Source organism: Urocitellus parryii, chromosome 3 (genome assembly GCF_045843805.1).
Source record: "Urocitellus parryii isolate mUroPar1 chromosome 3, mUroPar1.hap1, whole genome shotgun sequence".
NCBI lineage: Eukaryota > Metazoa > Chordata > Mammalia > Rodentia > Sciuridae > Urocitellus > Urocitellus parryii.
Genome location: NC_135533.1, coordinates 205,300,420 through 205,328,284, shown reverse-complemented (window position 1 = coordinate 205,328,284; position 27,865 = coordinate 205,300,420). Strand labels below are relative to the sequence as shown.

The 27,865-nt window shown below is 47.8% G+C and overlaps 2 protein-coding genes across 2 annotated transcripts in view; both read right to left on the bottom strand.

Moving 5' to 3' along the window:
• Window positions 1–5,981: 5,981 nt before the first annotated feature.
• On the bottom strand, window positions 5,982–19,316 carry Slc35e1 (solute carrier family 35 member E1). Its single transcript, XM_077796346.1, has 6 exons — window positions 18,884–19,316; window positions 18,464–18,534; window positions 16,118–16,255; window positions 14,507–14,632; window positions 8,975–9,220; window positions 5,982–8,509 (listed from the first exon to the last, which is right to left on the bottom strand). Exons 1-6 carry the CDS (start codon window positions 19,314–19,316, stop codon window positions 8,279–8,281), a joined length of 1,245 nt encoding a protein of 414 aa, XP_077652472.1. The 3' UTR covers window positions 5,982–8,278.
• A 109-nt stretch (window positions 19,317–19,425) lies between these two features.
• Med26 (mediator complex subunit 26) overlaps window positions 19,426–27,865 on the bottom strand; it is a 55,941-nt gene continuing 47,501 nt past the window's right edge. The window contains exons 2-3 of the mRNA XM_026390079.2: window positions 25,273–25,347; window positions 19,426–24,682 (exon numbers count right to left, since the gene is read on the bottom strand). Of these exons, the coding sequence (XP_026245864.1) occupies window positions 23,027–24,682; window positions 25,273–25,347 (1,731 nt within the window). The 3' untranslated portion in view covers window positions 19,426–23,026. The remainder of the gene's footprint in view (window positions 24,683–25,272; window positions 25,348–27,865) is intronic.

Here is a 27,865-nt window from a genome sequence, read left to right as displayed (position 1 = left end):
GCTCTACGGGCTGGGAGGGATGGTGAAGGATATTATTTAGATACTTCTATCACCAGAGAGAAATATCTAGAAAAATTTTATTTATGAAATTCAAACGATAATTGAGTGTAATTTTTTAAAAGTAAGCGAATACTCATGAGAATAGTGGAGTTCTTTTCTGGGGATAACATTTTGTTTAATTTGGGTTCCAGGTTTGTTTTTCCTGTCGTCAGTGCAAATGTTCACCATTGTTGGCTCTCAAAAACTGGTGACTGGATAGAATGGCTTATAGATAACAGCTGGAACAAGTCAGACCTCAGCTCTGCTCTAAGGGAGTCCACAGTCTATGGGGGGAGAGCATAAATCAATAAATGAATATATTATGTAATATTAGGGAGAAGACAAGGTGCTCTAACCAGAACGTGGGAGAGTGGAGCCTACCCTGCAAGCTACAGAGCCTGTTTGTATCCTGGCTGGCTGGATTCTGTTGTCCTCCTGTATAAGAAATAAGCAAACAGTATAAAGAAAAAAGAATTTAATAGTTTGATCAAACTGCCCTTGGTCTTAGGGAAGCAGTTACAATTTGTAGGAACAGAAGTCAGGATATATATATATATATATACACACACACACACACACATATGGATACATATGTATGTGTGTGTGGGTGTGTATAATTTATTTATTTGCTGGGCTATACTAACTAGAGGACATGTCATTTTCAGCTTTCTTGACCACTGCCAGGGACATTCTCAGCATGAGGAAGTTAGGGAGCTAAAACAATTCAGCCTTTAAGTTCAAAGGGTCTCTGTTTCAGTAGGATTACCACGAACTGCTCTTCTGAAGTGAGGTTTTGCACTGAGAACTGTACAATGAGCCAGCTTTGTGACTGTTTCAGGCGGAAGGGTAGGCATGGGGTTTTACTGTTTGTGTAAGGATTGGTAGTCTGGATCTTGCCAGTCAGGACCTATATTAAGAGATCTAGAGCTGGGGATGTGGTTCAAGCAGTAGCGCACTCACCTGGCATGCACAGGGCGCTGGATTCGATCCTCAGCACCACATAAAAATAAAATAAAGATGTTGTGTCCACCAAAACTAAAAAATATTAAAAAATTCTCTCTCTCTAAAAAAAAAAAATCCATATGGATGGACTTCAGAGAACCATGAACTAATAGAGTTGATAAAATACTATGCATATATGTATTTTTGTGGGCTGAAGATATACAACATTTATCAGGGTCTTGTTCATTTGATTTTTTGAGATGGGGTCTCTATTATCCAAGCTAGTGTATAATTTTTTAAAAAATATTTTTAGTTGTAGATGGACACAATACCTTCATTTATTTATTTGTATGTGGTGAGGATTGAACCCAGTGCCCCACATGTGCAAGACAAGTGTTCTACCACTGAGCCACAACCCCAGCCCTAGTCTAGGAATTTTTGAGCTCAAGCTCTCCTCCTGCCTCAGCCTCCCAGTAGTGGGACTATAGGCCTACATGCTTGCCCCATCATGGGCCCTCCAACCCCAATATCTCAGGAGAGCCAGTTAAGAATCTTTAAAGCTGGGCATGGTAATGCATTGCCTGTAATGCCAGCTACTTGGGAGGCTGAGGCAGGAGGATTTTAAGTTCAAGGCTAGCTTGGGCAATTTAGCAAGATCCTGTCTAAAAATAAGATGAAAAGGACTGGGGATGTAGCTTAGTGATACAGTGCTTGGCTCGCAGATGAGAGGCCCTAGGTTCAATTCCCTACCATGAATAAATAAATAAATAGATGGGGGTGGGGAAGAAAGGTTAATGAGCCAGGCATGGTGGTGCATGTCTGTAATCCCAGTGGCTTGGGATGCTGAGGCAGGAGGAGCCAGTCTCAGCACTTAGAGAGACCCTGTTTCGAAATTAAAAATTAAAAAAGGGCTGGGGGTGTGGCTCAGTGGTTTAGGTGTCCTAGGTTTAATCCCTGGTATCAAAAAAAAAAAAAAAAAAAAGGTTAGTGAATGTGTATTAAGGAGTCTTTGGTTAGTTCCACTTTCAGGCTACTTTTTTTATTTTTTTGGTACCAGGGATTGAACTCAGGGTCACACTACCACTGAGCCATACACCCAGCCCTATTTTGTATTTTATTTAGAGACAGGGTCTCACTGAGTTGCTTAGCACCTCGCTGTTGCTGAGGCGGGCTTTGAACTCACGATCCTCCTGCCTCAGCCTCAGCCTCACGAGCGGAGCCACTGGGATGACAGGCGTGCGCCACCTCGCCTGGCTTCAGTATACTATTACAAAATGTCAATGCTCATCGATGCTGTGCTGAGTGAAGGACCCTGCAGTGCAGTACTGACATTGCTCACCTGCCCTCTGGAAAGACCTGTGCACCTGCTTTCATATGATCATTTCAGATAAAATAACATTTATCTGAGACTGAAAAAATGAGCACCGCAGGGGCCTCTCCCAAGCGCCTTTGAAAAGGCCAAACCAGAATCCACTGGTTAGAAAAAACAGTATAAATAGTTCAGACTGCTGCAGAGATATTCTCCCGTAATATTTCCTAGAAACTGAAGACTTTTTTTTTTTAATCCAGGGACATCTTATCATTGAGCTTTCCCAGTCTTTTTATTGTAAGGGTCTTGCTAAGTTACCCAGGCTGGCCTCAAACTTGCAATTCTCCTGCTTCTGCTTCCTAAGTTGCTGGGATTACAAGTGTGTACCATCGGCTCTAGCAAGACTCTTTTAAGTAAAACGATTTTTGTGAAATGTATACCCCCGAGATGATCCCCATGTCTGGGTTGATGATATTTGGAAGTGAGACCTTTGGGAGCTATTTAGGGTTAGATGAGTTGAGGGAGGGGCCCTCTTGGTGGGCTTTGAGAGATCTGAGCTGATGCACACTTGCTCAATGTTGTCATGTGATGCCCTTTACCATCGGATGATGCAGCAAGAGGGTCCTCAGCAGACTTCAGCTTCATGTTCTTGTACTTCCCACTCCAAAACTGTTAGCCAAATAAACTGTTCTGTGTAAATTATTCTGTGTCAGGTATTTTGTTACAGCAATAGAAAACGGACTAAGAACATTGAGAAGCAAAATGGAAACAAGTTTAAAACCATATGCAAACAAGTCTTGAAGAATTTATCCTAAATTAGAAGGATGGCTACACTGTTCACTGCAAATTTATTCCATAAAATGGCAAAATTTTAAACATTCAGCCCTAGGGATTGGTTAATTGTAGCACGTCCTTCTAATTATGGTATCATGTACACAGACACAAAATCAAGGGAGAATATTTGATAACACAAGAAAATATTTTTGGCATATTCTTTTTCTAAGGCCATTACAAAGTAATTTGCATAGTTTTGAAAAAAAAAACCATCTGTAATTATCCACCACAGAGCTAACTGCTATAACCTAATCTCTTGTGGATCTCTCCAGAGAGAAACTATGTATTAACAAGCACATTTGTATATTTTCCTTAATAATTTTTTTTCTACAATGCCTTTATTTTATTTACTTTTTATGTGCTGAGGATCAAACCCAGGACCTCACACATGCTAGGCAAGTGCTCTACTACTGAGCTACAGTCCCAGCCTTCATGTATTTTACTCACTGGTATTTTTAGGAAATTATTTCCTCTGTACAGGATGTACCTCTTTATTTTTATTTATTTATTTTTGTGTGGTGCTAGGGATTGAACCAAGGAGCACTCTGCGTCTCAGCCATAAATGTCCAGACTGGCCTCAAACTTGTGGTTTGGACTCCTGCCTTAGCCTCCAGAGTCACTGAGATTACAGGTGTGAGCCAGTGTGCCCAGCTACCTCCTTCATTTAAATGCCTGCATATAGGTAATTTATTTTTGCTTTGACAGATTTTTAAACTTAAAATATATATATAAGCTATAAGTTATGAAATATGTAGTGGGTGACTGAGAACATACAGGCCCATCCAGACTGGTGGGCTCAGTCACGCAAAGTTTTGGTGTGACTGTGTGACCTTGCATTCTGCAGTTACTGAGCCACATATGGTTAGCTAGCTGAAAGCTGCAACAGGAGGAATGGTTTAGGTCCTGCCCTGCCCAAGGAAGAGAGGCTGGTTCTAGGGGACACTGGCCTGGACCTGATCGTGTCCATATCACCAGCAAACTTCTGCCTTAAGGAGGTAAATGAGACTCTGGGAGAGGGCATTCCCACATGGGAGTTTGGACTCTACTGTTTGGTTGGGTCTTCACAGGGCCACTTTTAATCCTGACCCTGCACACCAGGCCTAGATTTGTACAGCAGTGACCCAGTCCTGATGCAAGGACTCAGAAACCCTGTTACAATCACAGCAATAAACTGCAAAGCCATTTGGGTTGTCCCTCTATGGGCTGGAGGGTGTAACCAGCAGCAAAGTCCTGTCAGGTGACATGAAAGGCTACTCCCATGGCAGCGGTGCAGGGCAAAAGGCCTTAGGTTAGGGACAGGTCTCTCCCCCCTGGGGCCCAGGTTGTCCTGTGGGCTGAACAACTATTTCCATTTTCCACTTTGTGTAATCGGTGTACTCTCGCTCTCCTGGCCTCTAATACCGTGATTGTAAACACAAGTCAAATAAAACACTCCAATTCCCCATCAGGCTGCCGAAATGACAGCCCTGCACTCTTTGGCATTTTTTGCGTCCCTCTGACACCGCTTCTTGTGCTCTCTAGTTACACATCTGCAGATGAAGGTGGGAGCTTTCTGGGTGGCAGCCTTACACGTATCAGTTCCTGTTACTTGGCACACATTAAGTGCTTAGTAAATCATTGAACAAGAGGGTCATGCACTGAGACGCTGCACGCCACTGTGGCTGCTCATGTCTTCCTCAGCTGGGCTTGGAAGACAGTCTCTGGCAGGGGTGGTTTGAGCAACATGGGAAAACAGGCTTTGGAGTCAGACAGGTAGCTATATAGCCCCAGACAAGTGACCCGGCCTCTTGGGGCCTCATTTTCATCTATAGAACAAGGTTAATGAACCAACAGGGCCAAGGTGTGGCTCAGTGTGCTTACAATGCGTGAGGTCCTGGGCTCCATCTCCAGGTCCACAAAACACACCAGGACTGCAAAAAGCCCACCACTGCACCGGGCACATGACCTCAGTATGAGCTATAGCACAGCCACCACGATGGGCCTGGATTTCCTGAGTCTCTCCTACCTCCTTGAAAACCCACAAATCACATCCTAGTTTCTGGCCCAGAGGGGAAAAAATAGGTGAATACATCGAGACGGGAGGACCAAAGCCACCGCAGTTGTCAACCTCTTGTACATTTTGTTGCTGGGCATACTGAACACAGGGTCACTCAAATCTGAGACCAATCTCAATTCCCTGGAGACCATCATTTATTTTTGGTAAATGCCATCATGAATATACAGTTATTCCCACAGAACAGTCGATAGCATTGAAGTCTTGCAAACAGGTGACAATTTAAAAAAAAAATTGGAATTTTCAGGTCTTTTAATAAATTAATGTTCTGGATTCTTAAGGCTGTAAGACCTTAAGGTATTCAGGTCTGGTTATGGTCCAGAGGTAATAAAGGGTCTGATACATGGTGTAGACTAGATACACAGCAAAATTCAAAAACTTAAGTCCTTCCTCATTTGAATGTTATTTGGCTTATCTCCTTTGTCATAAAGGTCTGGTTTTCCCCAAAACGAATGACTTAAAATAAGGTGCATAAAAATTTCATACCAAGTCACAACAGTGAACAAACACTACTCAAAAATGCCCTCTAAGCCTGTTTCTCCTTCTGTAAAATGAAGGAGTTGGGTAGGAGTTACTGTCACAGGCCAGACCACGTCACAGAGGCGTGAAGCACTACAACCCCATCAACGAGGGTGAGGAGAGCAGAGTTGCCCACCCAAGAAGGAGGGGGCAGCAGGCCAGGGCACAGGCCTCAAAAAGACCCAGTGTCAAGCTGGAACCTTCAAGACTTGAAAGCATTGACTTTTAACCTGACAAGTTGCTCTAACATGATTGTCGCATTCATTCCAGTGTATGGACTTGCTGTACGTTAATGTACAGAATTAAATATCCCATTTATTAATTTATAAACCATAATAAAACTAGACAGTCATTTCCTCTCACCAGCATGTCTTGCTTTGGAAAAGGAAAACATGTTAATAGGCAAATTTCAGTAACATCAGAAATTTCATTAAACCCAAACAGAGGCATAATTCATTTTGGAGTTCAATGATATGTTTGAGGAATCACTTAACTATAATCATAAACTACCACCATACACCTTTGCAATGCAAAACTGCATTCACCAGTGAGAACAATTCAACCGCAGATCCACAGCTTCTGGTGAAGGCACTCAGCAAGATCTTTTCATAAATAACACCGTCAGGATTGTGTCTTCCTATTTTACCCAGCAATTGTCTCAAAACCTGGGATCAAAATACTATTAAGCAACGAACAACAGATGGACAAACAGGGATTCTCCTGAGGCTTCTGATGAGTAACTTCGGCAAGGAGCAAAGTGGCCCATTCATAAGCAGACGAAAACCAAACCCTTCAATACAAAATTGCAATTATCAAAAGCAGAAAACAAAACAAAACAAAACAAAACTCCGAGTACAGCAGAAACAGTGTTGCTTCCTCTCGGAGTGGGGAAACACTGCATTCAACAGGAGACAAAGGGAGAACTGGTGTCCTATCTGTGACTCACTGTCCCCACTGTAGCTGGAAGTTGAGGACAGTGCTGAAGAAACAAGGGCAGATATCACCAAAGACCCCAGAAGCCAAGCCAGTGGTCCCCTCCATGAGGGAATGGTCCCTTCATGATGTCAGAAGACTAAGGCCACAACTGGAACCCTGCCACCCTGGGGTCCTATAATTTTCCTGATATGATTCTACCCAAAGCCAAACTTCTTTTTCTCTTTTTTTGAGGCAGGGTCTCACCTTGTTGCCCAGGATGGCCTTAATCTTCTGGGATTAGGGGATTCTGCTTCAGCTTCCCCAGTAGCTGGGACCAACCGTATGGGCCACTGTGCCCAGCTCATAAACCATTATTGACCAAAGAATCTGATTTGGCAAACAAAATTTTAGCTTGGTGCTCCCCCTTCTCCCCTTATCCAGGAGACAATTCATCCTTACACCCAACACAAACATCACAGACGCAAAACACTGGTGTTGTCGATTACACCAGACACTGAGATAATCTGGATTCCTTCCATTTTCAGTGATCGTGGTCATCAAGAGAAAAGCTTCAGAACTTCATTGCTTCTTACTTATTACCAAACTAGTCAGACAGGCATCACCAGTAGGAACTTGTCTTCTTTTTAAACATTTAGAAATGATGGTTTCTGATCCAAAGCCAGTTTTGCTGTGTCCCCTAATGGGGACCATGGCATAAAAACACACATGACTATAAAATTCTCTAGAAAAATGCAAGATCCTCATAAAATCAAGATCTCCCCACCAAACAGCCTTCCAAGTCATCACTGAAGTGGCCAAGACTCATCTAAAAAGAACAAGTACTACAGAAAAACAGCTTGAACACAACATGATTTCCTACAGATCCCGTGTGCTGCCTGCAGAGGGGACGTGCCCTGCTCTGGCAAGGAAAGAGAAAGGTGGACGAGGATTTCCCTTCCCCTGGACTTAGGTGGATGCCAACTCCAACCTGCAAGTCAAAGACTCAAGCTCCAGGAGTCCAGTGCCCCCTGCGGGGCTCGCTCTCTGCAGCGCATGCCAGTGACTGCAGACAGCCTCGGGACTGACTGGGAGACTGGGTCCGCCTCTGTGGCTGCGGTGTCCGGAGCGACTCTCCCAGGCTACTGGCCACATGATACCCACCTGGTCCTATGCATGTCTGAGCAGTGAAATTAAAGCAGCTAGTCTGTCATTCTCAAGTACCACCCCACAATCCTCTCCTCGACCCCCCAGGAAATCAGCTCCTGATCACTCCAGGTCTGTATCCATAGGGATCCCCCTTCTCTGGTCCAGGATGTCACCTGGAAAGCTGAGTAAGGAGTGTGACATACACTGCTTGAGGAAGAACTCCACTGGAAAGGTAAAATTTGGTCAAGAGCTCCATAGGGTCATGGCCCCCGATGATGGACTCCGGGAAGAAAGAGCGTGCCTGGTCTCCATGTGGATCTCCCTCTGCCCAGAGCCCATCGCCATCCACGCGGCAGTCACACCCCCTTCTGCCCACTCGGGGCCAGGAGCCCCTGGGTCTTGCGGTGGTAAGTCACCCACCGTTCTCTGGCAGGGCTGTACATTCACTGCTTGTCAGAGTCTCTGACGCTGCTGGGGGCTGAGGGAGGGAGTCGCAGGAGGCCCTGCCCCAGCTCTAGGCTCTATACGTCATAGCGGTTCAAAGTGTACGAGTTTGGGTGGCTCTGCCGGCTGTACTGAAAGTGGTCTGTCAGGGTGTTGTTGCGGCCATACTGATAGTCCCCGTACTGGGGGAAGAGGATGCCATTGTGGGGCTTCTCCAGTGGGCTCCGATGGCGCTCCTTGCTGCTCACATCTGCGGTGGAGACTGGGAGGAGGTGCTTCCTGGCTTGCTGGTTTGCATCATACTTGGTCTGCACGGGAAAGAGAGCAATGAGACCGTGGGGCTCATTCACCAGGACACACCCGGGGGGTCGTCGAGTAGCTCACAATTTGAAGGCCGACACTGAGCAGGGTTCGAGTATGACCACCAAGTGGTTAGTAGACAACCACAGAGAACAGACAGAAGGAGACGGCAAGTCCTCCCTGTGAGCCAGGCCACGTACTTAACATGGAACTTAATACCTTTGAGGGGAAGGAGCGAATCCCCAGGCAAGGTTCCAAAGACTGGAGGACCATAACTGGAGTGCTGTGATGACCTGGGGTCATCTATGCAGGAAAAGGAAGGCCAGGCAGATGGGGTGGCATCCAGGTCAGTGACCCGGCTGGGAAACAGAGCCCGGGCCTCTAGCTCCTGCCAGGGCCCTCCCTTCCCCCTTCCACCAATCTGAGTGATTTCCTGGGTGCGATACGGACAGCCTCCCTCCCCCAAGGCTCACCTTGTTGTATAGGAAGACCCCCAGGATGGCCGTCATCATGCCCAGGACATTGGTGCTGGTGACTGGGTTGCGCAGCATGATCAGGGACACTGTGATGACCATGATTCTCTTTGTGGCATTAGCCACAGAGTAGCTCAGGGGGCTGATGAGGTTGAGGATGCTGAAGGCAATGACATTCTGGGCAAAGTTACAGAAGCCACTCACAGCCAGGAGCAGGAGTGTCCAGGGCCACTGGGAGACATAGGTCTGCAGAGACGGAGGCAAGGATGAGTGGACAGCAGCAGCCCACATCTCCATGCCCACTTGAAGAGGTGGGGGGAGGGATGCTGCATCTGTCTTATCAGGGCCCTACAATCAGTTGGTAGGAATCAAGTCCAGGCATGTGGTCATCGTGTCACACTAGGTACTTTATACATGTAATCTCTGATGTGGCACAATAATCACTGACCATCTCCAGCCAAGGAGGTAGTGGCTGGGAGAGGTAAGGCCAGGTGCCCAAAGGGTGCAGACCTAGACAGAAACCAAAACTCTTCTTGTTCCTGGACAGAGAATGGCTGGGAGCTCTGGAGTCAAAGTAATAGTTTACTTATTGGACATGATGCATTCTGTAGGATGGAAGGTCATGGTCAGACGGCGCCTGAATGTGCAAAGAACCTGGAAATCTGAGAGCAAAGGTGTACGCCCATTACAGTAGGCCTCTGGGCAAACTGCTGGACCTCCCTGGTCTGGGTGTCCTCTTCTATATTACCAGAGGGGAAATGGGAGGGATTGATCCCTGCTCTACTGGGCCAATACTGTTCCTGTCAGGATCAAACCAAACTCTGGCTCTGAAAGTGCTACTAAACAATTTTGGGTTGGGGGTGTAGTATAGCTTCATGGTAGTGTGTGTATTCAGCATGCACAAGGCCCTAGATTCCATCCCAGCACCAAAACAACCAACCAACCAAACCCAAAACCAATCTTAATCCAAACTAACACAAGGAGAGGGGATGTTATCAAAATTTAAGTTAAACCTGGTGTGGTGGTGCACGCCCACTACCCCAGCCACTTGGGACATGGAGGCAGGATTGCAAGTTTGTGGTTAGCCTGGGTGGCTCAGCAAGACTCTGCCTCAAAGTTTTAAAAAGAATAAAAAGGACTGGGGGTTTAGCTCAGTTGTAGAGCACTTGCCCAGAATGTGAAAGGCACGGGTTCCAAATATCCCCATCACGTCAAAAAAAAAAAAAAAAAAAAGTGGGGCTGGGGTTGTGGCTCAGCGGTAGAGCACTTGCCTAGCATGTGAGAGGCATTGGGTTCGATCTTCAGCACCACATAAAAATAAATAAATAAAATAAAAATCCATTGACAACTAAACAAAAAATATTAAAAAAAAAAAAAAAAAAGCAAAAGCAAACTTCAGTTAGCCATTCTGACCTTCTGTGGAGTGAGACCGCTGTGATTAAGGTATCTAGAAGTCAAGAGGACACAACTAGCAGAGCTGGACCACAAAACCTCTCTGCTTTTTCCACAGGACCTCTACTGGTCCCAGGACAGCCAGACAGGTGAGGAGGAGGCAGCCGGCCCCTGGACAGGTGGCCAGGGAAGCCTGCTGCTGAGTATCTACAGACTGCAGGAGTCAACTTTCCAGCACTATAACAAAACACCTGAGGCAGTTAACAGATAAAAACAAAAGGTTTATTTTGGCTCCCAGTTCTAGAGATTCCTGTCTAAGATTGACTGACCCCATGCTGTGGGCCTCTGGTGAGGGTGGCAAATCATGGCAGGAATATGTGGTGGAAGAAACAGCTTGACTCAGCCAAGAAGCAGAGGCAGACAGGAAGAGGCCACAATCCCCTTCAAAGGCACACCTGCAATGACCTCAGGCTTTTCCACTGGCCCTCACCTAAAGGCTCTATTCCCTCCCAATAGTACCATTCCTGGGGACCAAGCTGTGAACAACAGGCCTTTGTGGGAATTCAATATCCATGCTATAGCAGAGGTCAACTAGCAAGGGTATAAAAGAGAGAGAAAAATGCAATTGAGGCTAATTTCCTTCTCTTAGGACCATATTTCCTTTGACTGCTCAAAAGTTTTGGATTTGGGAGCATTTTGGATTTTAGGTTTTTGGGTTAGGGATGCTTGACCAGTAAATTCTATGAAAATATTCCAAAACCAAAAGATAAAACCAACATCAGAACTATTTCTGGTCTCAAGATACTCAACCTCTATATCTAACTCATAACACAAATGTCACTTTAGCTGGGCATGGTGGTGTGCAGCTGTGACCCCAGCTATGTGGAAGGCTGAGGTGGGAGTTCAAGGCCAGCTTGGGCAACACAGTGAGGGTATGTATGCACATACATAAAATAAGATACAATAAATTGAAATGTCGCTTTTTGTGTAAGGAAGGAGCATATTAACAAATATACAAATGTGTTTCCATTTGCAAAGAGAAATTCTGAAAGGTTAAGCCAAGAGCCAAATAATAGTCATACAAGGCGACACAGCAGAGGCAGCACATTGGAGGCCAGACCTGTCTGAATGACCTTGTTAGTTTGGCTTTGGAACCATAAAAGCTTTTGTTGCTGTTTTACGGTGCTGGGGCCTGAACCCCTGGCTTCTGCATGTGAGGCAAGTGTTCTCCCACTGAGCTGCACACTCCAGCCTCTAAAGTTCCACACGGTCAGTGCCTGGGGGAAGCAACTAGGGAGAACTGAAAACAAATGGGAGCCAAGCCACCGGGCTGCACAACAACCCGATGACATGCACACCACCAAGAACGCTCTCAGGGGGCCTGAGCGCACGGGGTCTCAATGGCTCATCTTTAATGGAACATATTTTAAGGACAAATGAAGCTGCAAAGAAATCTTAAGGTGCTCTCAGAACTCCAGTGGTGGGTGTCTCATCCACAGGGCATCTCACTCTGAAGTGATCACACACAGAAGTCAGGCGAACTAACGTAAAGGCAGAACTCTGGTAGGTTAAATAAATAAGAAACGTGGAGAGAAACCAAGCCTGACAGGAAGATATGTAAATAAAAATCAAAGCAGTAAAGATCCCGGAATGTTAAATCAGAGTTAGAATTAATTACTCTAAACCTGTCCCCACTAGTCTCGAGTCCCCGAATCACCTGCCCCCACAACTAAAGTCCACAGACGCTCAAGTCCCTTACATGGATATCTGCATGGAATCTACATACACAGGGGTGTAGACTTTACATCATCTCTACATGATGTGTGATACCTGACGGAAGGGAATGTTATGGAAACACATGCTAACCTCCATCGTTAAGGAAATTATGACAAGAAAAAAAAGTTTGTGCATGTTTGGTACAGACATAATTTTTGTTTCTCATCTGAAGTTGGATGATTCTGTGGATATGGAATCTGTAGATCTGGAGAATCAAGTATGTGTACATCTTGTTTTTCGCTGCAAAGGCCTAACAGGAATGTCAACTCAACAGCAATAAGCACACAGATCACCCAGTTTGTGGCACTAAATACCCTATCCCTCTAAAGCAACCTGGGCTCCTAAAGGAGCAGCTGATGGCAGGTTTGGGTCAGGAAGTACCCAAGATGGTGTTGAGCATCTACTGGGACCAAAGCTGATATCAAAGACTGACTGTGGTGCTGAAAGCCAATCAAAAGGTGTCCCTCAGCTAAACCAGGACAATTTGAATAGGAAAAAGAATTGATGTAACTGACACACACATGATATATACAACGAAACTGAAAAAACTAAAGAACTCCCTTGAGTCCCATAAAAAGCAGAAAATTTCAACTATTCCTGATCAATATCTAAAGTGAACTTCAACTCTTTGCTCTGAAAATTGGTAATTAGGAGAGGGAATTGGGGGCTGGGCATGTGTCTTAGTGGTAGAACATTTGCCTAGCATGTGTAAGGCCTGGGTTTCCATCCCAAGCACTGAAAAATCAAAAAAAAAAAAAAAAGAAAAGAAAAAGAAAGTCACAAATCCAGCTGGACCATGTTTATCCCTCAATAAACATTTACTTGTCCTTTCTAATTCAGATCAAAAAGAATAACATTTCCCTCCTTGTTACCACAATTACCTGCATTAGTTTCTAACACATTCTCAAGGCTGAATGTGCAGGTGGCAGGAAGACCTTTATTCCAGTGCTCAAGTGTTTATGAATATGTCTGGAGTCAATGGAAACACTGATAGGGCTGATCCCATAAAGGATCTGAGCCCTGCGAGCATGGTTTAGAAAAGTCATAGTGGGACAGAGGGGTAGCTCAGAGGTTGAGCACTTGCCTAGCAAGTATGAGGCCAAGCTTCCAGCCCCAGCTCTGAATGAATGAATGAATGAATAAAAAATTTAAAAAAACAGGTAAGGAAGTAAGCCAGTTGATCAGTGGGAATGATGCCAGATGCAGCCTGCAGCTCAGCAACTTGGGAGGCTGAGGCAGGAGGACTGCTTGAGCCCAGGAGTTTGGAGCAGCCTGGGCAGCATAGCAAGACCCGGTTTCAAAACAAAACAAAAAACATCAAAGTGAGATGTGAACGACATTGTCAGGACAGGAAAGAGTCACCCGTGCGGGTGTTTACCGCCTTTATGTTCCCAGTCCAAGTGTAGCATCTATTAGCACCTGGGATCAAGCACACCAGGAAGGAAATGCAAAGAAAGTCCACTTCTTGGACTATGTGCAATGTTCTTAAAAAAGAGCCACATGTTGAAAGGGCTGGCTGTCAAATGCTGCTGTGGTTTGGACATGGTGGTCCTCCGAAGGTTCCTTGTTGGGAGGCTTGGTCTTCAGTGTGGTGGGGTGGAGGTGGTAGGATCTTGAGGAGGTGGGGCTCAGTGGGAGGTTCTTAAGTGAACAGGAAGCAGATCCTGTAAGAAATTTGCTGCAATTTGGATAAATGTCCCCACAGGCCCATGTATTAAAGGCTTGGTTGCCAGCCAGTGGTTCTATTGGGAAGTGGTGGAACCATTAGTGGGTAGGGCCTAGTGGGAGGAAGTTAGGTCATTGGGGGGGGGGTGTGCCTTTGGAGGGGATATTGGGAAAACCGGATCCTTCCTGTTTCTCTTTTTTTGTTTCCTGTCCATCATGACATGAGGAGACTTCCTCTGCCATGTGCTTTCTACATAATATACTGTGCCACAAGAGGCTTAAGGTAGCAGGGCCAAGAAACCATGGACTGAAGCCTTTGAAACTGATTCAAAACCTTTCCTCCTTTTAAACTGATTATTTCAGGTATTTTGTCATAGCAACGGAAAACTGAGAAACACAGAATTTTAGATCCCACAGTTTCCTGTTTCTTGTTTCATGCACATTCCCACCATTCTCGTCCACCATGTGATATAGTCAGGGGAGACCTCACCCAAGCCTGTTCCATGCTGTTTGGACGTTGGAGCTAAACCAACCTCCTTATACTGTCAGCCTGCCTCAGATATTTCATCAACAGAAAATGGACTAATACAGATACCAAAAGACTGCTCCAAAGTGGCCACAGCACCATATCTCCCCCACAAAGCACCTATTTTGAAATTACTTAAGAAAATGGTGAGTTCTTAGTGGTGGCCAACTCACCAAGTCACTGCTGACCAGGAAAGTTGAGAGGTCCACCAGCACCCATGTGGGGATCATAAAGAAGACAGCGTGGCAGCCCAGGATGTTCAGCAGGCGGAGATGGTGGATCCGTGAATCTCTCAATACCTGAAGACGATTCAAAGTATAAGTGGCAAGAGTACTCCAGGTACTCAGGCCCAAACACAGTGACTGTATGTTAACCTTGACATCTGACCTTGGGCAGCAAACCTGCAATTGCATCTATGAGACATACAGCACATGCATGAAATAAGCACTATGTTCCACGTATAAAGACCTGAGGAAAAAAAAGGAGCAACACTCAATGCTGGAGAAGACGCAGTGAAACAGGTGTCTGATATTCTACTGGTTTAAGTCTAAACTGGTCTTCTTGAAAAGAACCAGGCAACATATAGAAAAGTTATAAACATCTCATATCCTCTGACCCAAGAACTATTAGTCTATCGTAAGGAAAAACCTGAGTCAGAAAAATGTTATGCACAAAGATGTTCATCACCGAAACATTTACAATGAAAAATGGAAAACAGACTGATTCCCAATGGGGGAACTGACTGCATCACTGTGGCATCTGGAAAGTATGTGAGAATTACATTAATTAATAGCAACAATTTTTAAAAAAATATTTACTTTTTAGTTGTAGTTGAACACAATATTTTTATTTTATTTATTTATTTTTATGTGGTGCTGAGGATCGAACCCAGAGCCTCGCACGTGTGAGGCGAGTTCTCTACTGCTGAGCCACAACCCCAGCCCCTAATAGCAGTAATTTTTAATGATATGGGAGGTTGCTATTCTATAAGAGCAAATGAACAAAGCAAAAATTTAAATGTACCTAGAATACTGAAAATCTAAGAACTTTGTGGGGAAAAAAGTTAACATTAAGAGTAATCATAACTTAGGCTGGGGTGTAGCTCAGTGGTAGAGAACTTTCCCAGCATGCACAAGGCCCTGGCTTCAACCCCCAGCACTGCAACAAAAACAACAAAACAGAATACTTATTATCTTTATGAACTTTAGGGAACTATATTGTAGATCTGACTCCATAAAGTAGACATCCTTCGGCAGGAAGACGGGTTTCTTGATTCTTTTTCTCTAGCATCCACCACAGTGCCTGGCACATATTAGGTGTTCAAGAAGTTTTTTTTTTTTTTTTTTTTTTTTTAATTTAGCTGGGAGTGGTGCATGCCTATAATCCAGTGGCTCTGATGTCTGAGGCAGGAGGATGCCAAGTTCAAAGCCAGCCTCCACAACTTAGTGAGGCACTAGGAAGTTGCCTAGTGAGACTTTGTCTCAAAAAATAAAAAGGCCCAGGGATGTGGCTCAATTCCTGCTACCCCAAATAACTAGCCAAACAAATAATTTATTGGGCTTTTCTCTTATTTTTCCACATTGCACATATTAATGTTATAATAGAAAAAAATTTCAACAATATGATGAACAGAAAATCAGAAGAAACAAGCAGAAAGGGCAACAAGGATTCTTTTCTCTTAACATCAAGAAATCACTACTTGGCCAGTGTTTCCAAAGCCACCACCAGCCTGCCATCCCCATACTGCAGAAACATCATGCTAGTCTGTGAGGGTGCCCAAATACCTTTTTGGAGAATATGTTCTGAAGCGAGAAGCACAGTGTGGCAGCAAGGGCACTGACAAGTCCCCACATGTCAAATGACAATTCGGTGACGGTGGCCAGCAGGACGCCGCTGATGATGGGGATGAGTGACAAGTACACCTGGAGGAGGAGGGCAGGACAGGCTGACCGTCAGAGCAGAGAGGGGCCACCCACCCCAAGGCCTGCAGGAAAGTCTCAGCTTCTCTCTTCTCCCTCACCTAAGACATGCATCTGCCACTTTTGAAATTAATGTTGCTGTGACAGAGCTGTTGGGGGTAAGTGGGAGAAGATGGAGCACCTGGAGCAGGGCTTGTGTCCTTGTGGGCAGTCTTGCCCATATTGTCACCCCCATCAAGAACCCTGCCCAGGGCCACAGCTGGGCCTGGTCTTAACCTAGGAAATCTATCCAGCTGCTGGCCAAGCATCAGGATTTGAAACCCCAGTCCTCCGAGAGGCTTCCCACCACTCACTCTTATTTCAGGCTCTAATACAGTCACCTGGCTAGGACATTCCACCTTCTCCTGCTAGTGACCTCTCACCCCAGAGGTCTCAGTTCACCCACCCAGAAGAACTGATCTTGACCTCCCTATACCCTGGTAGGTTCCTGTGCTGTGTTCCCAGTGCCCAGGCAGAGCTTATACAGCAACCCACTAGAAAAGTCACCACATCATCTGGCTTACATAGGACTAGGCCCAGCTTTAGGGAAAGTCATGTTTGCTGCTCTCTCCAGGTGACCAGCACACAGCAGCCACTCAGCAACTGCTGGTTGAATGAACCAGCAGCAAACATGATAAGAGGCCTTCCAACAGGCACAGAATTCCAGGTGGCTAAACAGCTCCCAGTTTCCAGAATCCATACTTCATGTCTGACTCTCCTGACTCCTGAGCTACAAAGAATATTCTCAAAATAGGTAGATGTCCCTGAAGGGGCAGACTGAAGGTAACAGACTGGAGGACCTGAATTCCAGCTTCTGCCTTCCTGGCTATGGCTCTCAGGTATAGGACTCTCTTCTCTGAAGTTCAGTTTTTTCCTTGAGATCAGGTAACAAAGATCTGCCTTATCTGCTTTGTGGGGTGGGTCCAGAAATTATCACATCGTTATCATTAGTCTGTCTACCTATCAGGGCTAATCCCTAGTCTTTTCCAAACTGTGTGAAGTTTCTGGCAACTTGCCAAGCTGGGTACAATGTCTTGTCCAACGAGAAACCTGATAAACACATGTGCTATCAGGTGACGTAGCTGTACACCTCCCAGGCAATTCTGACCCCCAGGAGGCCAATCACACCTGACGTCACCATAGGGAAGTGCTACAGAGCACACACAGGACTTGTTAGGATAAAGACAGGCTAGAATAAAAATCCTGGCCAGAGGTGGCCCAATTTCTAAAAGCTGATCCAGGGCACTGCTGCTCCGAGTTACATAAAGTACAGGATGCCAGAAACCGACCACTTGGACGAGGCATTGTGTCCAGCATGAAATGGGTTCCAGCTGGGACAACAGGAGTCTCGTTTCCACTTCCAGACACAAGGCAAGGCTGGTTCTGGCTAAACCCACAGGTTCTCTTGCATGAGCCAGGAAATACCCTGGCTTGGCATCTTCAACAGGCTCTGGACTGTGCCAGGAGCATCTTCTTTGTGCAGCCTTGAGTCCCACTTGCTATTTTCCCTTCCATCACAATTCCTGACTGGTTTAATTTCTAAGACTTTGCTGGATTTTGCCAACACCAAACTCCTTTGTCTAGCATCTTATGATCCCCAAAGTCCCCTATCTAAGCATTTTTTCTTGGAGAGAAGTAAAAATCTGTGAGAGTTCCGATCCATTCCCTGGTCCCACTGAAGGTACCTTGCCAAGATGGGACCAAGCCATCCATCACCTACCAGCAATGCAGATAGGGAATCAAAACTCAAAGAAAGGGCTGGGGCTTGTAGCTCAGTGGTAGGATGTTTGCTTAGCACATATGAAGCACTGGGTTTGATCCTCAGCACCACATATCAAGAAATAAGTAAAATAAAGGTATTGTGTCCATCAACGACTTAAAAAAATCAACTATAAAAAAAAAAAAGAAAGAAAGAGAGTTAGACTTGAGAGGGATGGAGGTTTTCCTGAAACTAAACCACAGAGATCACTCAGGGATACACATCCCACACACCACTGTTTGCAGGGTGATTCCAGGACATTAGCAGTAAAAGGGCCACTGGAGAACTCTACACTGACTTCCTTATTTGACAGGAAGCCAGGCGGTCTGCAGGCCAGAAGCCTGAACCACCAGTTACCAGCTGGACAATTGCTGGGAATCCCCCATTTGCCCAGGCTCCTGCCAGGGCATTACCTTGGTGCTCTGCTTCTCCTTCATGATGATCCGGGACAGGAGGACCACCCAGATGGGCATGGTGGCCTTGACTGCAAAAAGAGGAAAGGGCATTCAGTGGGCTGCCTGACTTCCCCGAATTCACCAGGAGTCTGTTCCATCTCTCGTGAGATGGAGGTTTTGGCAGCCCCTCAGACTTCTTCAGTCCTTCGCTTTTTATAGGGTTTCTTCCCAACCCCAACAGTTGGGCTCGCCCTACTCAGCTTCCAGTTCCTTTCTGGTGCCTGGCCCTTCTCAGCCCAAAGTTCTGGCGGCTTCTCAGACTTAGTTCTGGGTTTTTGTCTACCGGGAAGCGCCCAGGGAGATGCACTCCTAACCCTGCACCGAGGCCCCAGGCGGCGCGCCCCAGCCACCGCCCCCCTGGCCGGACGTGACACCTACCAGTGTGCGCGTAGGACACCGGCACTTTCCAGATGCTGACGTGCGCTGACACGGACGCGAAATACTTGCCAAAGGCGAGTGGCAGCACGTAGCGAGGGTAGAAGCGTGGCGGCAGCAGCGGGCCAGCGGATGGATGCGGGCCGGGCCCGGGGACCGAGACAGGCGGCGCGGGGGGCACCCGCCAGGCGCGCAGGAGCGGCGGGAGTCCCGCGCATAGCGCCAGGATGTGGCACAGCGACACGGTGACCGGGAACGGGAAGGCGCTAAGAATCACCTTGTTGACCACGTTGCCGCCCGCGCTCAAGGCGTACCACAGCAGGCACAGCGCTGCCACCCGCGCGCCCTCGCGCGCCCCTCCGCCACTGCCCGCCGCACCCTGGCCCCCAGCGCCTGCGCCAGCGCCCGCGCCCACCGCTGCTGCCGCAGCCGCCATCCTGCCCCAGCGGCCGCCCCTTCCCGCCCGCCCGACGGCCCGACGCCGGGCGGGGGCGGGGCCGGCGGGGCGGGCGCGTCAGCTAGCGCCGCTCCCCATTGGTGGTAGTTCTTGTACGTCACCGCCGCGCGCCGACCGATGCGCCAGCCACCACGTCTGGAGTGCAGGCCCCGCCCTCTTTGAAATACGTTACCGGAAGGGGCGGTTCCGAACCCGGAAGTGAAACGAGGGGGTTACTCGTACCGGGAGTGGAGCTCGTTTTTCCCTCTTGGGCTTCTCTTGGGGACCCTTGCGGAGCCCCGAACGGAATGGGCGAGTGGAAGCGCGAGAGTGCTGCCTTGTTGGAGTCTGGATGGGAGATCAAGCTGGAGGTTTAAACCTCGGGCTTAGCGGCACATCGGCGACCTCCGAGCAAGATTCCTGAAGAGCTAAACGGTTACGGACACCGAGAAGTTAAAAAACCTTCCGAGGGAAAAAACTAGACTGTGAAAAGATTTCCTTGAGCCAGATTAACACTGCAGTGCCAGGGCGGACGCGCGTAGTCGGACTCCGACGAAAGGGCCAGCCCTGACCTTGTTCTCAGCGAGTTGTGGGAGCCACCGAAGTGTGCGGCTGAGGAGCCTGGCCCGAGCTTCATCCCCCCGATTCCGAGGAACGCTGTGCGGTAGGTGTTAACTATCTCCATTTCGCAGACTGGCAGACCGAAGCCGAGAGGGGAAGCGACCTGTCTCAGGTGACACGGCTAATTTGGGGGCCGTGGCCATAACAGCCAGCTTGGACACCTGTCTCCAGAACGCTGCAGAAGTGGGCAGTACTTGGCACGACAAAAGATGCCCAAGGACCGCCCGGATAGACCACTCCCTCAAGCGCCAGTGGAGGAAGAGAAGACTGTTTTCAGCAATATGATCTTATACTAAAGGACTGGTTTGTTCCAAAAGTCATGTGCTACTAACTTCTTGTCGACGAGGAGTTGGTTCTCTTTTATATGTTCTTACTTGGCAAGTTAGAAAGTGGCAACCCAACTTAACTCCAAATGCTGGTGGGTGTCTGTCTGAAATTATCGTTGTGTTCTGGAAAGTAGACAATTTGTGTACCCTGGGCTTTCTTCATACTTAAGACCTAGGTGTGGTAGTCTCTGCAAGTGGGGTGGGAGTAGTGGCCTGTGCCAAAGCCCAGGTCTGAGAAAAGGAGACGCTGATGGGTCGTCAACCTCTGTACCCTAATATCCTCCAGCTGTGCCTATGACCTTTGGTCACAGAATAACATCACATTCTAGGGACCAGAATGTAAGCCGAGTTTAATTAGCTATAGTGGAGGTAGGAAAGTAGCTAGTTACTCCACAGCATAGCTGTGTCACAATTCCACTGCCATATTTCTGGTTTCTTAAGCTTTTATCGTTTTAAGTTTTTAAAATTTAGTCCTCACTACTCTTCATCCTCCAATAGGAACAAGGGCATAAGAGTCGAAAGACTGGCTCAGAGCCATGCAGCTGTTAGATGGGAGCAATCTCACACTGCCCTCAAAGTCATGTCTCCCACTGCCCTTTTCTTGGGGTGGGAGTGTAGGGTGTGTTCTTCACCAAGCCTTTGTCAGAAATCCCTGTTGTTCTGAAACTCTAGTTCTGGGTTGTCTGTGGTCCTGTGGGCTGGAAGGAATGTGCCAGGACCCCTTAATGTACTCTTGTGCACCTACCTCTCTGAAGGGGTAGCTGTTTGCTCATTTATGAAATTGGTAATTTTCTAGATCCCCCCCCAAGCCAGATTCTTAGTTGATAGTTTCAGGGACAAATGGGATGAACTATCATTTTATAATCAAAAGTTATTTTTAAAAATATCAGCATCAGCCAGGCACTGTGGTACATACTTGTAGCCCCAGTGACTCAGGAGGCTGAGGCAGGAGGATGGCAAATTCAAGGCCTGACTTGGCAATTTAGCAAGATCCTGTCTGAAAATTTAAAAAAAGGGCTAGGGGGCTGGGGTTGTGACTCAGTGGTAAAGCATTTGCCTAGCATGTGTGAGACACTGGGTTTGATTCTTGGCACCATATAAATGTATTGTGTCCATCTACAATTAAAAAAAAAAAGGCAGGGGGGGGGCTGGGGATGTGGGTTCAATCCCCAGTACCACCCAAAACAAAACAAAACAAAAAAAACCCCATCACCAACCAGGTATTAAGGCAGCCTCAGGCATGCATGAGGAGCTGGCAGCCCAGGGCTGAGATGCCTGACACACAGCTCTGCACCTCTGGGCCATGCCATGTTAAGAATTAAAAGTATTTGTGGGATAAAATACTGAACTTGAGCTATGGAGCCTGCTGTAGAGGGCTTCTCTGTGGGGTAGGTGAAGTCTGGATGAGACAGGGTAACATTCCCTGATACTGTTTTGTGGACTGTTGCCCTAAGCTAGCAGGTAGCTCTGAAAGAAAGACAAGTAAAAGTCCACTAAATGCAGCAGAAAGCTAACAGGCAACTTGAAAACTGTAACCTACTTGCCTTATGAGCCTGCAAGTCTAGATGTGGGACTCCCTGGCTAAGCCATAATCCAGGACAGGGCTGATTAGTGGTGAAGATTCAAATGAGAAACGACTTCCAGACTGGTTGTGCAAATGTTTTTTTTTTTTTTTTTTTTTTTTATTTCCACATTTATATCACAAGGTGTCCACTTACTGGACCAAATAGCAAAGTTGCTCCCTTCTGTGTCCTGAGAACACAGAAGTCTAGGTACTGTACATTCACTAAGGCTCCTTGTTTTTGCAAATCGCGTTTATGACAAATAACCATAAGGCAAACGAATCTAAAGGAATGGTTATGAGTGTTTCCAGCGTACAGACAGGTCTCCCCTCTTGCCCAGCAGTACAGCTTACACACCAGTAGCACCCGCGATTACTCTAAGTTGGTTGGTTGGGATTTTTTTTTTTTTTGGGGGGGGGCGCTCCAGAAAGGTGAAATTTTCTAGATATGCATAGGAAGGAAAAAGAAAAGGGAGAAGGAAAGGAAATTTATTTGGCTGGTGGTCAGAAGGAATAAAGGATGAAAATAAACTCAAGAAAACTTAAATTTCTGCAGCATTTCTTTAAGAACTGGGTTTTAACTGAAACCAGATACAAATGGGTGGATGCCCATGGAGTGTGGGTTAAGCTAGCTGGCCCTTTGGCCAGCCTGCATATTGCCAGTGGCTCGCCACAGCCAAGAAGCTTCCAGCGCATGATGGAAAACACTGGCTGGCCAGTGGCTGGGTGGGGTGTGAACACAGGCTGAGGTGCAACCCGCTGTCTCACAGACACTGGGCTAAATCAAAGAACAGAAAATACAGAGATGAGATGCATACGTCTGTCGCTGTGTTAAACGTAACCTCTCCTGTGCCTGCCTGCAACTGAGGTCCCAGTGTTCAGGTGCTGGAGAGTGTCTGCACCTCTTCCGGGATAGGGGACTAACGCTTTTTATAGCTGGTTTGCTGTAGAGTTCTGAACTCACTTTGCCGTCCTTCCTTCTGCGCGGTCCTTCCTTTTCAATTTTGTTAGTAAACTGGTAGCAGCATTTCACAAAAGGAGGAGTTTGGAGGGAAGAGCGCAGAGACCGCGTGACTCCCGCCCCCTCCCTCCCACCTGGGCTGGACTTCCTGGGTTGCCAACTGCTGGAGGCAGCTGGGCCCAGCCACCCGCCTGCCCTGGCTACTGCAAGGTGGGAATGCACTTTGTGGCCAACGGGCCTGTCAGTCCAAGCAGACATAAGGCAGAACGTTCAACCGCCCGTCGTCACCGTGCGGGTCGAGTGATATGCACTGTGTCCAGTCATACCAGTTACCCTGTGTGTCCTGACACCCGTTCACCCCTGGCCACTGGTGGGCCTGGATTCTGTCAAGATCGTCCTGCGTTACCTCTCGGCTCAGCCCGGGAAGGTCCGTGGGCGGCCCATGAGGCAGCAGCACATGTGGCTGCCTGGCCCCTCGCCTGGTGCTCTCCTCCTGCTTCAGGTATTCAGACATAAAGTGGTGAGCCCCTGGGGTCTGTGCGCCTGATGACGAGAGTAGGCTGCTCTGCCTGCTCAGGTAGGACTGTATGATCTCGTTGCGCGACAGCTCCTTCCAGTTCGTCTGCTCAAAGGGGCTTTGGAGGCTAGCCTTGGCCTCCTGCTTATCCAGTTCTGTCCTAGGTGGCTGCTCTGTGTGCACAGGGCTGTCTGCCCGCACTGGCTCTTTCTGGGTCAGAGGTTTGATCTGTCTTGTCATGGGGTCAAAGGTGAGCTTCCGCTCTTTTAACCGGACGGGCTTTACGCCCGTCTCAGCCATTTGCCCGTCCAAGTTAACCGTGTAGTCTCGAGGTCGGTACCTCTTTTTCTTTTTATTGTCCGAGCCACCAGAGGAAGCAGCATCGCTGTCTGCCTTGGAGGAGTCTGGGGAGAAACCCGCCCGTGACAGGAGGGATTCAGCTGGAAGCAGCCCTGCCTTGCAGCCTGGCCCCACCAGCCGCTGGTGGCCCTCAGACTGCTCCAGCCAGCGCACAGGGCTGTCCGTGCTGGGGAGCAGCTCTAGCCTCCGCACAGGCGGTGTGGATGGCTGGGCCAGTGGAAGCGGTGATGGCACCTGTGTAGCATCGAGCGACTGGGGCCGTGGTGAGGGGCTGGGCACAGAGCCCTTGGGTGCATATGGGCTCCGCTGCCGGGCAAAGGAGCCCTCATGCCGTGAGTTCCGGGGGCTGAAAGAGCAGCGAGGGGGAGCCCTGGGGTGGGGAGGGCCTGGAGTCTCGTCCACCCTGTCCAGCTGCTGCAGCACTGAAGCCTTTGTCTGCAAGCAGGGTCCAGGGGACTTGCCCAGGCTTGGGGAGCTGGTATGCGGCCGCACGGCGTTGACAGGGATCTTGCTGCTGTGCTTGTCGTTCTCGCTGGGCTCCAGGCGGCTGCCTTCAGAGCCCGAGTGCCCACTGCCATCCAGGGGGCTGGGGAAGCTCTCTGGGCTCCCACTGATCCCATTGGTGGGGAGTGGGGATGAGTTGGGGACTAGGGGGTCATGAGTAGCTTTGGAAACCTTGGGAGGTGGCCCAGGGTGTCCAAGGTCACGCTGGTCCCCCCGGCGCTTGCGGCTGCCCAGCCTGTCCAGCCGTTGCCCAGGCAGCCTCTGGATGTCGTTGCGGTTCTTCAGGTCATGGATGCTCTTGGGTGTGCCAGCCGTCCCCGCCTCCGGCCGGCAGTTGTGGGCACCCCCATTGGCTGAGCCAGCGGCCCCGGCCAGCCCCCGCAGCGCTGCCTCATTCTGGTGCACTGGCTCAATGAGCTTCTGCCAGCTGCGCAGCAGCTTCTTTGCCCGCTTGGCGAGCTCCTCGTTCTTGGTTTTTTTACGGACGTCGTTGATGAGCTTCCCAAGTCGTGTTTCCTATAAACAGAGAAAGTGACATACTTTTAGGAGAGGGACTTCCCCATGAAAAGGGAGCTGATCCAGAGAAGTGCCTCCAGCTTTGAAATGACTCCTTCTCCATTGACCCCCAAACTGTCAGCTTCTCAGATGCAAATAGGGATTTCTGGTCCTTTGTGATGATATAAATTCTCAAAGACAGTCCTCAGACCTTAGTGTCCCAGGGCAGTAGGCAGATTTCTCAGAAGCAATGTCACACAGCCTCCTGGTGCCTGGAAACTCGGTATTATCCAGGCCACTGCAAGAACACCTGCCAGGTGAGAACATTCCACAGCCAAGGCAATGGCACAGCAAACCTGGTCTTCAAATGGAGGGCCAGGGACAGTGCCACTCACTGGAGCCTCCCCATGCACAGGCCAAGATGTGCAGGGTGTGGAAGGAGTAGGGTCAAGGATTGGAAACACCTCATTCGTGTAGTGCTGCATGGGAAGACAGCACACGGGCACATGACCCCACTCTGTCCTCTGAAGGCATGTAATTATTGAGGAAAGACAGCTGAGGTTGCCCTTGCTTCCCCATTCTGCCCCCTAGGCTTGGGCTGAGGTACTCACCTCCAATGCCTCTTTGGTAATGGGGTATCTCTCCAGGCTGGAGATGACTTCCAACACCGCCACCATGTTCCGGATCTGCAGAACAAGAGTCATGTGTCAGGCCCCTGTCTTCTCTTCTAGAAGGCTGGGTAGCCCAGGGCCAGCCCACTCCCATTTCTTTCTTTTTTTTTTTTTTTTTTATTTTTTAGTTGGCGGACACAACATCTTTGTTGGTATGTGGTGCTGAGGATCGAACCCGGGCCGCACGCATGCCAGGCGAGCGCGCTACCGCTTGAGCCACATCCCCAGCCCCAGCCCACTCCCATTTCTGAAGCCTCCTACCTGCTCCCAGGACTAGCATGGCACCCAGTGTTCACCTCCACCCAACTGTCCACTCTTCCAGGGCATGGCATACCTCTGGTGTACACATGTTCACACCTGCCTCCCCTCACCCAGCTGACACTCGGGATGCTATGAAATGAGGCCTGCTCCTGATATATGAGGTGAACTCTGCCTCCTCAGGGGTATTGGGGCTGAAGAACAACAAAATGCACAAAGTTTCAAATCAAAAGATCAGCACCCTCCAAAACCAATCAATTTAATGACATTAACAAGGCCTTTAGAGTTCATCTGAACACACCATAAAAAGTAAAACATCACAGGGGCTGGGGTTGTAGCTCAGCAGTAGAGCGCTCACCTAGCACATGCGAGGTTCTGGGTTTGATCCTCAGCATCACATAAAAATAGATAAATAAAATAAAGGTATTGTGTCCAACTACCACTGGGGGGAAATATATATATATATATATATATATATATATATATATATATATATATACATACACATATATACATACATATATACATAACACACACACATATGTGTATGTAAAACATAAAGTGAGAGGAGACGGGCCACAAAGCCCCAGACAGAAGGCATGAACTGGCACCTTTGCATACAAAATAGCCGATGTCAGCTCCAGTGACCAACTTTAGCAGGAGAATGCAAACTGAATTCATAAAGGGATACATGCAGACCAGCAGTTATGGTAATGCCAGGTAGTCCTGGGTACCGCACACTTTAGAAAGTGTTGGACTTTACCTGGCAGTGTGGAAAAATGCACTCCATCCCTTCCTTTTATGATCTTGCTATGAGCCAGTTCTGTTCTGAGCACTTTCTGTATATAACTTAATATTTACAACAAGCCCATGGAGCCAGTACTATTATTTTTACTTTGCACAGACAGAAATGACACAGAAACCCCACTGTCTCCAGTGTTCCTGGTTGTTAACAGGGATCTCACATGCTAGGGAAACTCCTGCTTACAGAAGCCAGGAATTGACCCAACACAGCAGGTCATAGTAGCCAAATGTAACAAGCAGGTGTCCACCAAGAGTTGAAGGAATACACTACTAAAACAAGCTACAAGTTTCTAGAAAACACATAGGAGAATATCTTTGCAAACTGGGGATAGGCAAATGTTTCTTCGTAGGAGCCCCAAACACTAACTGTCCAAGAAAAAATACAGACAAGCTGGACTTCATCGAAATGAAGAACTTCTGGTTTTAAGACAGTTTGGACACATATTGCCAAAACCTACCTGGTGAAGGATCTGGATGCAGGCCAGCCACCCCCTACCAGCAGCTACAAGGTTTCTGACAGGTCGGCTGGAAACAACCCTATAAAGCCCCCATCTTTCATGAGATTCACACAACGGGCATATTACACCAACCCCTCAAGCATGCCGTGACACTGCGCACAATGCAGTCACACAATACAAGTAAAAGCTACATGAAAAAAAGGCAAAGAAAACTACATCCCACCCAGCCACTGGAGTGTCCCTTGTATTTCCCCCCCAAATATACCATTTAGTAGGCACATATAATACACTTATCACACATTTAAAAACCAAAGCAAGCCAGCAATGGCTCTATACCTTGCTTTTTTTTCTCACTTAACACCAGAAACATCCAGCATCAAACAGACCTCTTACTTGGTTCATCTGTGCCTTCCAGCAGGGGGAAGGTCGCACTTTAATGCTAAGGCGGGAGTGGGGACCACAGGCCTCATCCTCTTGCCATCACAAACAAGGCTGCAATCAGCATCTGTGGTAGACTCAATTCCAGGCTAATGCACCAGTAGGCAAAGGAGCAGCAGGCCCCAGGTTTGAGAAGGACGTTCAATCAGCCCCCAGGGAGACTGCATCAATTACATTCCCACTAGGTGCCAGAACAGGGTGGAGAAGAGGATTTCCCACATCCTGAAAGACTGTGGTGTTAGTTTCTATCACCAGTTTAGCTGCTTGGATAGCACACATTTATCATCTCAGGCTCTGGAGGCCAGAAGTTCAGTCCAGGTCTCCCTGGACTAGGATCCTGGTGCTTGCAGCTATACTCCTTTCTGCAGGCTCTTGGGGGAGAATTCGTTTCCTGCTCCTGAGTGTCGGCAGATGTCCATTATTATGGCTGTGGAACCCGGGTCTCTGTTTTGTTGCTATTACCCAATGGCTATTCCCAGCTTCTGGAGGGTACTATATCCCTCACCTCATGGCCCTCCCTCCATCTTCAAAGCCAGCAAGGGCTGAGGCCTCCTCACATCACAGATCCCTGATCT